At 35.0% G+C, this 14,602-nt stretch overlaps 1 protein-coding gene across 1 annotated transcript in view; it reads right to left on the bottom strand.

The window, feature by feature from the left end:
• LOC135595161 (protein TIFY 10a-like) overlaps positions 1-763 on the bottom strand; it is a 1,524-nt gene extending 761 nt beyond the window's left edge. The window contains exons 1-3 of the mRNA XM_065085718.1: positions 499-763; positions 254-407; positions 1-177 (exon numbers count right to left, since the gene is read on the bottom strand). The exon at positions 1-177 is cut by the window's left edge and continues 92 nt beyond it. Of these exons, the coding sequence (XP_064941790.1) occupies positions 1-177; positions 254-407; positions 499-616 (449 nt within the window). The 5' untranslated portion in view covers positions 617-763. The remainder of the gene's footprint in view (positions 178-253; positions 408-498) is intronic.
• Between the last annotated feature and the right edge of the window lie 13,839 nt (positions 764-14,602).

Raw genomic sequence — 14,602 nt, 5'->3', positions numbered from 1 at the left:
GGGGAAGAAGCGGCTCCGGCAGCCGCAGCGCGAGGGGCGGAGAACCTAAACTTCTGAGCCGCGATGCTCTCGTTTCTGGCCATCTGCATCAGATCCTTGGCTTTGGCGGCCAAAATGTCGTCGAACACCATCATCTTTCCGGCGTAGAAGATGGTCAGCTGGCCCTTCTCCATCTGCCTGCAGCAGCCACCGAAATCATCAAGCTAATCTCTCCGCCCATCCAAGCGGCAACTTCAACGACACATCATCTTACTTGGCTTCTGAGATCTTGCCAGATTCTTCAAAACCAGAGTGCTGAGGAAACAGATCCATGGATTTCTGTGAGCCCTTGTTCTCTGTCTGCTCCTCTCCCGGCACATCCGCCCCTGGCAACAAGCTCATCGTCGTGGTTGTCCGGGATCTACCACCTGAAGGAAAAAAGAAGCAGAGGAGATGTCAGCATTCCGATAGACTCTCTCTCTCTCTCTCTCCAAGTTAAGGACCTGAGAGAAATCTCACCTGCTGGCACAGGGGCCATGTCGATGCCAAGGCCACTCAAGCTGCGCTTCTCCTTCAAGTACTGTCTCAATAGCCTGCACGTCTGAGAGAAGTTGGACTCGTCACCCTTGCTTCCCATCTTCTTCTTCGTCTTCTTCCTTCTTCTGCAAGACGCACTTCCTTTACCTTCCTCTTCTCTCTCTCCTGTACAGGTGGGTCAACTCGATGCTTTGTTCTCTCCTCCTCTCAATCACCGATGGGCATTTGTTTGGTAGCAACTGTGGAAGGGGCATATCCATCCACTGGCCGCTGTGGTGGGTGAGCGAGTAAAAAGAAGGATGACGGAAGAGTCACGTGCTTTTATTGTTTTGAAGATATCACATATATACACTATAAAAGACACACGTGGGTGATTTGGGTGGGAAGTCAAAAAAGCCTACGCACAAACACGAAAAAATCCAACAGCATATTAAAAGAGATGAGAACATTAACTAAAGATGAATATATTTGCTGTCAGAGCACCAAGTAGTGCGCCACCATGCCAAGTTGCATGTGATGATGCGTCCACTTACTGTTGGAAAAATTAATGAGCATATCTACTGCTCCTCACGTGTGGACATCAATAATTTAAAACCTTCGATTAGGAATAATATTTTATCTTAGTTTTTTAATAATTGTCATTAATATGTGATATAATAACCCAGTAATAGCAAGATCTGAAATGCTGTCAGATTTAAACGCGAAATGTCAACATAAATCTAATGCATAACTGATTTAATTATGTCAATAAAACGTGGACCCATTAGTCTCATGTTTATATATATATATATATATATATATGAAATTAAGATTAATATCTTGATACATAGTTATGAGAATAAAGTCAAGCAAAATTGATATGTACATCTGTTTTACGGATATTATCAATGGTTATATATATATATATATATATAATTAAGATTAATATCTTGATACATAGTTATGAACCGTTTAGAATGAAGTCAAACAAAATTGACATGTACATCTGTTTTACGGATATTACCATTGGTTTAAAAGTTCTTGGTAAAAAATATACTAACTTGTTAATAAAATTTTTTGATTTATTTTTAAAAAATAGGATCCAAATATAATTTCTATTCAAGAAGCAAATAAACTATTTTCCTGAAGTACTCATAGGATCATTACTGACTATGAAATGACTTGCAAGGTACATGATGAATATAAGAATAACCTTGAACATATAGGATATGACACTTGGAACCAAAGAAGATTACTCGAGCGAAAACTCCAAGTGATGTTGATGACTTAGCACTCCTCACAAGAAAATTTAAAAAATTCATAAAAATAAATAAAACAAACTTATAAAACAAGACACAAAGAACAATAATGAACTAAAAAAGAATACAATTATCTACTATTAATGTAAAAAGTCAAGGCATTTCAAAAGTGAATGTCTATAACTGAAAAAGAAGATGCTAGCACAAAAGAAGAATAAAACACTCAAGGCGACTTGGGACGAATCAAATGTATCAGAAGACGAGGAGCAAACTAATGAAGGTGAGATAACAAACTACGCTTTGATGGCTCTTAACGACAAGGTATGTGATTCAACCGAAACTTATTTATCTTATGATGAATTACTTAATGTTTTTCATGATTTATATGATGATTTTAAATTAGTTGGTAAGAAATATAAATTACTAAAAAAAGATTATGCTTCTCTCTTTAGTAAATTAAAAAATTAAAAAATAAGCATAATAATTACATGTTAACCTCTTGTACTAAATGTGAAGAGTTAGACTTAATCAAAAAGGAAAATATGGTCTTACAACAAACATTAGAAAAAATTAAGCTTGATAACAAATCATTAAACATGATCCTTGCTAATAAAAGTTATGTACAGAAAAAATCGACTTTGTGAGTAGTAATACTCAACAAAAACTTACTATATTTGTTAAAGGACCTACATTGCATATTACCCGTAAAATTAAGTATAATTTTTGTGATAGATGTGGTCATTATGCCTATAAGTATTCATTTAAAAAATATAGCTCATATAAATTAGTTTGGATTTCTAAAGGAACCATAAATAACTTAATGTCAATGGTCAAGATAGGTAGATCTATTTATTAGGGACCCAAGGTTAAATGGGTACCTAAAGCAAACCATTTCTTGTAGATATATCTATAATCAAAAGCTAGGAGCAAGAGATAATATTTTGATAGTAGATGTTCAAGGCACATAACTAGAGATCCAACACATTTCTCTAAGCTCACTAGCCAAGATGAAGAATATGTCACATTCGGAGACAACAATAAAGGAAAAATTATTGGCAAAGGAAATATAAGTAACAAATCAAACCTCTTGATTGAAAACGTTTTACTAGTAGATGGTTTAAAATATAACTTACTAAGCATTAGTTAATTGTGTGATAAGGGTTATAATATTAAATTTGAATCTAAAATTTGCATTATAGAGATACCACACAAAAATAGATATTGCCTTAAGGACTAATAATGTGTATACTATTGATCTTAATGATTTTTATGATGGAACTTGCTTTTCGATTTTAAACGGTGATGTATGACTTTAGAATAGGAGATTAGGCCATGTAAGTATGACATTAATTTCATAAATTAAAACTAAAAAACTTGTAAGAGGTATGCTTAGAATTAAATTTATCAAAGATAAAGTTTATAATTTATGTTAACTAGGTAAACAAATAAAGAGTAGCTTTAAAGCTAAAAATCAAGTAAGTATCTCTAGACCACTACATTTAATTCATATGAATTTATTTGGACCAATTGATATCACAAGTCTAGGAGATAGTAAATACGCTTTTGTGATTATTAATGATTATAGTATATATGTTTGGACATGTTGAATCTCGGATTTTGATTATGAAATTTATTGATAAAGTTAAGATCTAATGTGTATTTGATTGACGAAGGACTAACCACGATTAAGGAAAGACAATTTGATTAAAGCAAGAAGAATCAAACGTTGGATCGGAGTGGAACATGTCAAAAGATTGGACATCAGGTCCGAAGAATGGTCGACGTGCCGGAAGGACTTCGTGCCATGAGTTCAGGCATCGAGCTAAAGGATCGGATATTGTGCCAAGGAGATTTGAAGTTACGGGAGTCAACATGCTGATTGGGAAATACATCGAACGAGAGGATGATGCGTCGAATGATCAAACGAAGTGTTGGATGAACTAATGATATGCCAGACAACATTGGATTCATGCTTGTAATCGTGTGTCTAGATCGAGTTAGTTTAGGTCTAATTGAGTTAGTTTTGGGAGGAACCCTACTAACTCAATTAGGGGTCAATTGGGCATAAGTTGGAGTTGTTTTGGGCCAAGTGGAAGGCCCATTTGGTCACCCATAAAAGGGCCAATTGGTGGCACCGCCAGATTAGGCGATGGAATCGCCCAAACACAGTCTCCTAGAATGTGTCAAATGGTAGTACCACTAGATTGAGTGGTGGTACCACTCAGTGTCATACTGACAAGTGGTGGTACAACTAGTTGTTAGTCTGGTAAACGATGGTACCTCCCAGTAATTGTGGTGGTACTACTAGTACCTCAAAAATTGAGGATGAGATATTTTTTGACTTCATAAAGCTATTTGATGTCTATAAATACCCTAGCTATTCCTGCTTAAAATAACACAAAATTGAGTAGAAAAGGAAAAACAATACTTGAGAAAAAAGTGTTGTAATCTTTCTAAAATTAGTGAATCTTTTCCTCCTAAAGTTAAAAGGTTTATAAGGGAGGAGTAAGGTCTAAAAGAGAGAGGTGTTAAGGTTCTCTCCTAAGCCTGTGAAAAGGAGAAAGGGTTGTAAGGATAATTGATCTTCGCTCGTTAAAAGAATATCAGTAGTGAAAGTCGGTGGCCTCGAGTGAAGAGGAATCGAGAGTGGACATGGTCATGACGACCGAACCACTATAAAATCGATTTATATTTCCTTCATGTTTTCATTTATATTGCTAACTGATTTACTTTCTTACTACTCTTACTATGCTTACGAATGTGCTCTCTAAGTTTAAAAGCTTTCCGATATGATTTCATTGAATGAGTTTTCAAACCGACGTGATTTTTCGAAAATACTAATTCACCCCCCCCACCGTCCGCCCCCCCCCCCCCCCCCCCCCGGCCCCTTAGTCCTAACAGTTGGTATTAGAGCCAAGTTTTTTTCAATTGGTTTAACACCCAAGATAATGGCATTTACCGACAATCAAAATGGTCTTTCTATCACTCGTCCTCCTATGTTCAATAGGATAAACTATACGTATTGGAAAACATGTATGTGAGTTTTCTTGCTTTCTATGGATTTTAATTTATGAAATATTATTAAACTTGGCTTTCAAAAGTCTTCTAAACCAATGAACGAATAAAATGATTTAAAAAAAAAGATTATTCCTTTAAATGCTAGAGCTATGAATACTCTATTTTGTGCTTTAGACAAAAATGAGTTTAATTGTATTTATTTATGTGAAACTACACATGAGATTTGACACACACTAGAATTAACTCATGGAGGTACAAATGAAATTAAAGAGTCTAAAATAAATCTTTTGATGTATGATTTTGAACTGTTTCGAATAAAGTCAAGCGAAACAATTATTGCCATGTATACCCATTTTATGTATATCATCAATGGTTTGAAAGCTCTTAGCAAATGTTTTTCCAATCTTGAACTTGTAAACAAGATTCTAAGATCCCTTCCAAAAAGTTGGGATCCAAAAGTAACTGCAACATAAGAGATAAAGGACTTAAAATAATTTTTCACTAGAAGAACTCATCGGTTCATTGATGGCATATGAAATGACATATATTGCATATGACGAACATTAGAACAACCTTTCAAAGAATCGGAAGGATTTGGCACTTAGAACAAAAGAAGACCACTCGAGCGAAAGCTCAAGTGATGATGACATAGAACTTTTGACAAGAAAATTTAAGATCTAAAAATGAACTCAAAAAGGACACAATCACTTGTTATGAATGTAAGAAGTTGGCGCACTCTAAAGATGAGTGTACAAAACTGAAGAAATTGTCAAAGAAGAATAAAACATTCAAGATGACATGAGATAAATTGAGTACATCCGACAATGAGGAGTAAACTAACAAAGGCGAGATGGTGAATTATGCCTTAATGGCTCTCAACGATGAGGTAAGTGATCAAATGAATCTTATTTACCTTACAATGAATTACTTAATGCCTTTCATGATTTGTTTGATAAATGTAAGTTAGTTGTTAAAAAATACAAGTTATTAAAAAAGGATCATGCTTCTCTTGTTAGTGAATTTGAAAAATGTAAGTATGTTGAACAACCTCTCGGATTTGCGAATGATAATTTTCTGAATCATGTGTTTAAATTGACTAAAGCTCTCTATGGATTAAAATAAGCCCCAAGCGCCTAGTATGAGAGACATAGCTCATTTGTTACCCAAAATAATTTTTCTAAAGGCAAGGTCGATACTATATTATTTATTAAAAATTTTGAGAATATTTTTTTTATTATTCAAATTTTTGTTGATGATATTATTTTTGGTTCCACGAATGAATCTTTATGCAAATCATTTGCTAAAAGTATGAGCCAAGAATTTGAAATGAGTTTAATAGATGAATTAATCTTCTTTCTAGGCTTACGAATTAAATAACTTAGTGATTGTATTTTTATTAGTCAAATAAAATATTACTAGACTTGTTAAAATGATTTAATATGGACAGTTCAAAAGCTATCAATACTCGTATGAGTACCTCAACTAAATTAGACATTGACGAAAGTGGAGAAAGCTTTGACCAAAAATGTTATAGGGGTATGATAGGTAGTTTATAATACCTCACCACAACTCGACGGGATATTATATTTAGCATAGGACTTTATGCTAGGTTTCAATCTAACCCCTAGCAATCTCATTTAAAAGCCGTTAAAAGAATTTTTAGATACCTAAAAGGAACTCCTAAACTAGGATTATGGTATCCAAAATGAAAAAAACTTTAAATTACTTGGTTATGTTGATGCTGATTTTGCTGGCTACCAAATAAATAGAAAAAGCACATCTGGAACATGTCAATTTTTAGGACATGCACTTGTCTCTTGGTCTTCCAAGAAATAAAACTCAGTTGCATTATCTACAACCAAAGCTCTATTAATAGCAGCATGTGGATGCTGTGCTCAAGTTATATTGATAAAAAATACTTTAGAGGACTATAGAATTAATCTGAAAAATGTACCTATAAATTGTGACAACACTAGTGCAATATGCTTAACAAAAAATCCTATTCAATACTTTAGAACTAAACATATTGATATTAGGCACCATTTTATATGAGATCGTATCAACAACCATGACATATCTCTAGAATTTATTGATATAAAATATCAATTAGCTGATATTTTTATAAAACCCTTGATTGAGGAACAATTTTATTTTGTATGAAGAGAATTAGGTATGCTAAATTTCTCTAATACATGAGTTCCTCTTTAAATTTTTCTTTAAAATTTTTTGAATTGAGTTCTAGTTTTCGAGATCATGCACTATTATTTCCTCACTAGAGATAAGATTTGAATCATGGATTTATGTTTAATGAATTATTTCTTCACTAAGTACAAATTTTCCCCTCTTACAAAAATCAAACTTTAAAGATCCACATGATCACTACCTATAGGCAGTAGCTCCGCCAGTGTTCACTGGTTGTAGGCGGTGGCATCGCCCGCAACTCAGCACTATAAAAGCTAATGTTAGGGCCGGCTGTAGAACCGACCCCAACTCACTCTACACCTCTCCTAAGATCCCTAAATCACTTGCTCTCCTTCTAGTAACTCAAAGGAACACTCATCCTCTGCAAAATCAAGGATCAATCCCAAACCTTCCTTAGGTGATTACAAGAAGGTTAAACCACTAAGATAATCCCTAAACCAAATTATTTCCTTCTTTGCATTAACTGTTCTTGCCTCTTATTTATTCTCCATAAATGTAGTCTCCATGATTACAAGAAGATCCTCAAGGGACAAAGGGAAGAGGAGAGTAGATGAAACCTATGATTCCCTACTTTTTGATTCTTCTCAACATGCCCTTAGATTTCTTACAATAGAGTCTAGAAATATGTTCATAAGGGTAAATATGTAGACTTAGAGGAATTGAGTGATTTGGAACCTATTCAATAGTTTGCTAACCTAGATATCCTCCCAATCCTCCATATATATGAGCCTGTTTATCCTAAACTTATTAGGCTATTTTACAACAATTTACATGTGGATGAAAATGATATAGTATCTACTTAGGGCATCATATACCCATTACGTATGGCATACTTTGCAACCTCAAAGGAATTGCTGAGAAAAGTAGAGGTTATTATTTTAGAGGAGAATGGGATGAAGAATTAGTTGAGACCATTTATTATGATGCCTTAGGAACAATTTTTGATAATCCAAACTTGTCTATGCTTCCAAAAAGCTATGAACATCTACTACCCGTCAACACCAAATTGCTTCATCACATCTTGATAAACATTATTGTTGAATCTCGGATTTTGATGATGAAACTAATTGATTATGTTTAGATGTTTAACTACATTTTGAGTGATGCAGGTCTACTCGATCAGGATTAGACAGTTAACGCAGGAGGAATTGACGTTGCACCGGAGGAGATCACGTTAGCATATTGGATGGTAGAAGGCTTCGGACGTCGGGCATCGGGCCAAGAGCGGAATTGCGCCAAGGATATCGGGGTTGCGGAGGCCAATCGCCGATTGGGCAACAAGCCACAAGAGAGGACGATGCGCTGAAGAATCGGACGAAGCGCTAACCAATGACATGCCGGGCAACAGAATGTCAATTCACGTTGTAATAATTGTCTAGATTGGAGTAGAGTTTTGGCTTATGTGTGCAGGATTAACTACGATAACGATGAAGACATAAAGCAAAACAAAGTGTCGGAGTCAAGCGTGAAGGATTTGTTCCGAGTTCGAGAGTTCGACGGAAGTCCAAAGGTTCGTCGGGAATGCTACCGGGACTAGCCGAGAATGAGTAGGGAACTTGCCGAAGGGTTTTTCGGAAGTTTGCTGGAAGGTTCGTTGGAAGTTCGCAGAGCTCACCGAGAAAGATCGGAGCTTTCCGAATAAGCTCGTTGGAACTCGCCAAGATCAAATCGTGAAGTCTAGGAGCTTGCCAGGAGTCCGCAGAATGGTTTCCGAGAGTTCGTCGGAAGACCGTCGGAAGTTCGCCGGAAAAAGTCTTGACTTGCAGACTTTGTAATAGCTTAGAAAATTTCTTTAAATTCGTAGTTAGCACATTAATTAGGGTTAGGATTAGGTGTTTATCCGATAACCCAAGTAGGAGCCAATTGGGCCCGAATTCGGACTGGTTTGGGCCAAGTTTGGAGCCCAACCAGTGAACTGAAATAGTGTAGGCGGTGGCACCGCCCAGAACCCAAGAACTGAACGGTGGCACCGCCCAGCACCCGAGAGGTCGGGTGGTGGCACCGCCAGCCTCGGAAACCCAAGAGAATTCAAATTTTGGAGCCCAAATTTGAATCCTCTTGGGGCTTATAAATACCCCTCAATTCTTAGCAGAGAAAACAACCTTTGAGAAGCAATAGATTGAGATAAAAGACTTAGCAAAGTCTTTAGCAAGTTTTTATTTTCAATTGCTTGAGTGTTCACCTCCTTCTTTCTCTTTGAAAATTTGTAAGAGAGTGAACCACTTGTAAAAGATTATAAGAGGGGTATTTGTCCTTCCCCTTCAAAGTGATTTGCTAGTGGAAGTTGGGAGCCTCATCGAAGAAGGCTTCGCAAGTGGATGTAGGTCGCATGACCGAACCACTATAAATTGGTTTGCGTTTATCTTATTGTCATTTATATTACTGCAAACCATCTTCACTTTGATGCTCTACTTCTTTGTCTCCTTCTTACGTATCCCTTCAAGTTAAAACACAATCGAAACGGTTTCAAACAAAACGTTGCTTTTATCGTACGAAGTTTCTGAAAGTATTTAAATCGTTAAAAGTTTATCGTACTTTACCACTGCACTAATTCACCCCCCCCCCTCTTAGTGTCGCCCCGATCCTAACAATTGGTATCAGAGCCTGGTATTTCTCATTTCGGATTTACACCCGAGAGAAATGACTCTTCATGGCTTTCAAGAGGGCTTATCGGTTGTTCGTCCACCGTTGTTTAACGGATTAGACTACACTTATTGGAAAACTCGAATGGCAGTTTTTTTGATTTCTATGAATTTGGATTTATGGAATATCGTTGAAAACGATTTTCAACTTCCCTCTAAACCGATGAACGAATGGTCGGATTTGGAGAAGAAGTATTTTTCTTTAAACGCAAAGGCTATGAATGCCTTATTTTGCGCTTTGGATAAAAATGAGTTCAATCGGATTTCTACGTGTGAAACGGCTTTTGATATTTGGCGAACACTTGAAATCACGCACGAGGGAACTAGTAGAGTCAAAGACTCAAAAGTTAACATTTTATTGCATGATTTTGAGCTTTTTCGAATGCAACCAAGCGAGACTATAGGCGACATGTACACCCGTTTCACGGATGTCGTCAATAATCTAAGAGTTCTTGGTAAATCTTTTTCGAATTTTGATCTCATAAGCAAGATCTTAAGATCCCTTCCAAAAAGGTGGGATCCTAAAATAACCGCAATACAAGAAACAAAAGATTTAAATATTTTTCCACTTGAAGATCTAATTGGTTCGTTGATGACATATAAAATGGTGCACAATGCACATGATGAACATGATGAACAAAATCACCTTCCAAAGAACAGGAAGGATTTGGAACTCCGGATAAATGAATACCACTTGAGCGATGACTCAAGTGATGAGGACAATGATGAACTTGAACTTCGAACACTAAATCTTAATAAGTTTATTAAACAAAAATCTAAAATAAATAATAAACTTGAACGGAGGAAGAGGCCAAAGAAGAGGAAGACAACCAAGGATGAATCAAAAACTTCCAAAGGCAAAACAGCGAATTGGGCTTTGATGGGCTTCGACTACAAGGTAAGTAACTCAACTCTATTGAATTATTTTGAAATTACTTGAAGTTTTTCTTGAGTGCTTAATTTAGATAGTAGGAATAGGAAATAAAAAATTATTTTTCAAAAATTATATCATGTTTTTCTTTTTAGCATCTTTGAAAAATTAAAAAAATTGATCATGAAAAGTATATTGCTAAGGTTTCTTGCATGTTATGTTTTGAAATGTTGAATGATGTATGCAACATTAGGGATGATAATTATATGATATGTGATAATGCTTAGGATTAATCTATGCATGTGTATCTTGATGATTTTATATCATGCATGAGTTTTTGAAGTAAATGTTGATTTGAAACTCTCATTTTAGATTATCATGTATTTGGTCTTAATGATTTCTCTTAAAAACATACTTTTTGAAATCATATTTGATGATGAATATCAATATATTAAAAGGATGTTATCATGGAATCATGCTTGATGATTTATTTTACGAAATTTACCTTTCCATCTTAAATGTTGACACTTGTTTTATTAAAGGTAAAGACATGCTTATAACAAGCAAATCACATGAATAGAAATTTATAAAAATGAAATATGATCCTCTATCTTATCGACTTTTCAATAAATCTATGCTTGTCATGTATGAATTTATTGAATGTGACTTTGAGGATGATTTCGGATTTTACAAATGCTTGATTCATACTTATGACATGAGACACATTTTAAATATGAATCATGTTCAATGCTTTAATCATATTATATCTCCCTTAATTCATTTTGTTCTCCTAGATTTATTTACCAAAGAGGAGAATCTTTTGAAAATGAAATAATACAAATGAATCACTTATCGATATGTCTTTTCGAAATATTTTTTTAATGTGATGTTGATAATTTGAGATGCCTATTGGAATTCATGACATGAGATAATTGAATCCTTGACTTACTCTAGCTTGAAAATAGATGTTTAAAATCTTGCTTGATGAATTGTTTTATAAGATTTTGCCTTTACGTCTTGAACTTTCATGCTTATCTTGATTTGGCATATAATGACTAAGGCATGCTTAGATGAAAAAGAATCACTTAAAAAATACTTTTTCCATCTGATCGAGATTAATGATTTCATGATATTTTGTAAATCTCGAAATTGATTTTGATGACTTGATTATGAATTTCAAGTTAACGATTTGATTTGAATGAGTTTTATCTAAATCATAATCTTGATCTTGCAAAATTGGAATCACAAATAATATATTTTGGTATTCATGAATTGATACTCACAATATAAAAGTATTGGTATTCATGACTTGAATTTGATTGAAACATTGCATGCTTAAATTAATCATTCTCTTATGTTTCAAAAATTCTTTAAATGTCTTATGTGATGATTGAAAATTAATTTGCTTTATGATAAATCTATGTATACCATTTTGAAGATCTTGAAAGTAATGTTGAGATTTTGATGAATTTGACGATTTGAATTTGAATGAGTTTGTATTCGAATTATGATCTTGACTTCTTGGATTTACGACTTGAGATTTTTTTTAATCACAATCTCTTCTTTGTACACCTACAATTTTTGTTATTTATAAAAAGAAGAGATTTGATAAAATGAATCATTGTTGACTTAATGTTCGGTATCATGAATACTTTATTATCATATATGAAAATAGTGATAAATATTTTGAAAATAAATGTTTGTATCATGTTAGATGATTTTACATTTTGTGCATGATGAGTTATAGTGATAATTGAAATGATATGAATGATGATTTGGAATCATGCATATAATGATGAGTTTATATGTCTTGAAAATATATATGATGATTTGGTATTATGCATGCAATAATGATGCATGCAATGATGAAATATTCATGATAAAATTATTATTTTGATATTCATGACTTGAATCTTCCTTTCTTTTTGCCAATGACAAAGGGAGAGAAAGAGTTGCTAATGTGCTATCTTGAATTGATGTAAAGGGTCATCTCAAAGAGAAATTAGCTACCTTACACAAGTCAAGAAAATACAAAAACTTGCTTACTTTCTTACACATCTAAAGAAAAGATACAAATGTAATACTTGCCAAATTGTTTGCTTGCCTCATGTAAAACATGGTCCCTTGCTAGTTTGGTATTTTGCTAAGAAAGCAAAAATGACACTTCTCAAAAGAGAAGAAAGAGCTTGCTTTCTTGAACATCTTTAATTTGCTAGCTAGCATGATGTACAATTTGCTATCTTGAACATTACAAAGAAATACTATCATGCACATTGCAAAGAAAAGCAAATATGCCAACTTGCACATCTTTAAATTTGCTAGCTTGTATGTAGTAAAACTTGCATATTGTAAAAGTTGCTAGCTTGTAGAGAAGCAAAGAATTGCTATCCGAAAGAAACAAAAAATGCAAAACTTAGAAAACTTGCAATATAATTGCTCTTGCCATGCTTTGTATCAAAAATAGGTTGATATCCTTAAAAGCATCGCATTAAATTTTTTTTTTTTTAGTATTGCAATGTATCACATGTATCACAAATTGAAATTTTTGAGACTATTATCATATCATGTTTAACAATTGATGTCTTTCATGACATGATTTCTTTGTATTTTTGTCTTGTATGCATCATGTGATGATTGAAATATTGATTGATGCAAATTTATAATTTATGTAAAAGTCTAAATCATTGGTTCCTCTCCTTCTTTTCGGCAATGACATAGGGGGAGAAAGATTGCTAGCTCAAGGCAAATGCTAGCTAGCTTGTACTCTTCCCTTCTTTTCGACAAAAACAAAGGGGAGAAAGCTTTTGCTAGTTAGAACATGCAAAGAAAAGCAAAGTGCAATCTTGCACAAGAAGCAAGTGTTAAATTGCCAAGATTGAACTTAAGAATCTTGCTATGCTTTTGTGCTTATATGTTGTGATGAAAATTTAGCTTGATGTTGCAAAAACTTGCATATCTTTTAAAATAGCTAGAGCTACTTCTCCTTTTTGTTGATGACATAGGGGGAGAAGTATATTGATGACTTCATGCATTGAATTGAATATTTTATATATATTTGCATGATGGTTTAAATGTTTTTCATAACATGTGATGAATGTTACTTGGATTTGGGATAATCCAAGTGTTCTATCAATGGCATATTGATAGGAGGAGTTTGGTTAAACTCCGGGGAGTTAAGGTTAACTCCGTTAGTCATCAATTAGTTGTCATCATCAAAAAGGGGGAGATTGTTGAATCTCGGATTTTGATGATGAAACTAATTGATTGTGTTTAGATGTTTAATTGCATTTTGAGTGATGCAGGTCTACTCGATCAGGATTAGATAGTTAACGCAGGAGGAATTGACGTTGCGTTGGAGGAGATCACATTAAGATATTGGATGGCAGAAGGCTTCGGACGTCGGGCATCAGGCCAAGAGCGAAATTGCGCCAAGGATATCGGGTTTGCGGAGGTCAACCGCCGATTGGGCAACAAGCCGCAAGAGAGGACGATGCGCTAAAGAATCGGACGAAGCGCTAACCAATGACGTGCCGGGCAACAGAATGTCAATTCGCGTTATAATAATTGTCTAGATCGGAGTAGAGTTTTGGCTTGTGTGTGCAGGATTAACTACGATAACGATAAAGACATAAAACAAAACAAAGTGTCAGAGTCAAGCACGAAGGATTTGTTGCGAGTTCGAGAGTTCGACGGAAGTCCGAAGGTTCGTCGGGAATGCTGCCGGAACTAGCTAAGAATGAGTAGGGAGCTTGCCGAAGGGTTTTTCGGAAGCTTGCCGGAAGGTTCGTTGGAAGTTCACGGAGCTCACCAAGAAAGATCGGAGCTTGCCGAAGAAGCTCGTTGGAACTCGCCAAGATCAAATCGTGAAGTCTAGGAGCTTGTCGAGAGTCCGCAGAATGGTTTCCGAGAGTTCGTCGGAAGACCGTCGAAAGTTCGCTGGAAGCTCGCCGGAAAAAGTCTTGAGTTGCAGACTTTGTAATAGCTTAGAAAATTTCTTTAAATTCGTAGTTAGCACATTAATAAGGGTTAGGATTAGGTGTTAATCCTATAACCCAAGTAAGGGCCAATTGGGCCCGAATTCGGACTGGTTTGGGCCAAGTTTGGAGCCCGACCAG

The sequence above is a fragment of the Musa acuminata genome, chromosome BXJ1-10, assembly GCF_036884655.1.
Source record: "Musa acuminata AAA Group cultivar baxijiao chromosome BXJ1-10, Cavendish_Baxijiao_AAA, whole genome shotgun sequence".
Taxonomy (NCBI): Eukaryota; Viridiplantae; Streptophyta; class Magnoliopsida; order Zingiberales; family Musaceae; genus Musa; species Musa acuminata.
Note: the sequence above shows the minus strand (reverse complement) of the source record. Positions and strands in the feature narration are given on the sequence as shown.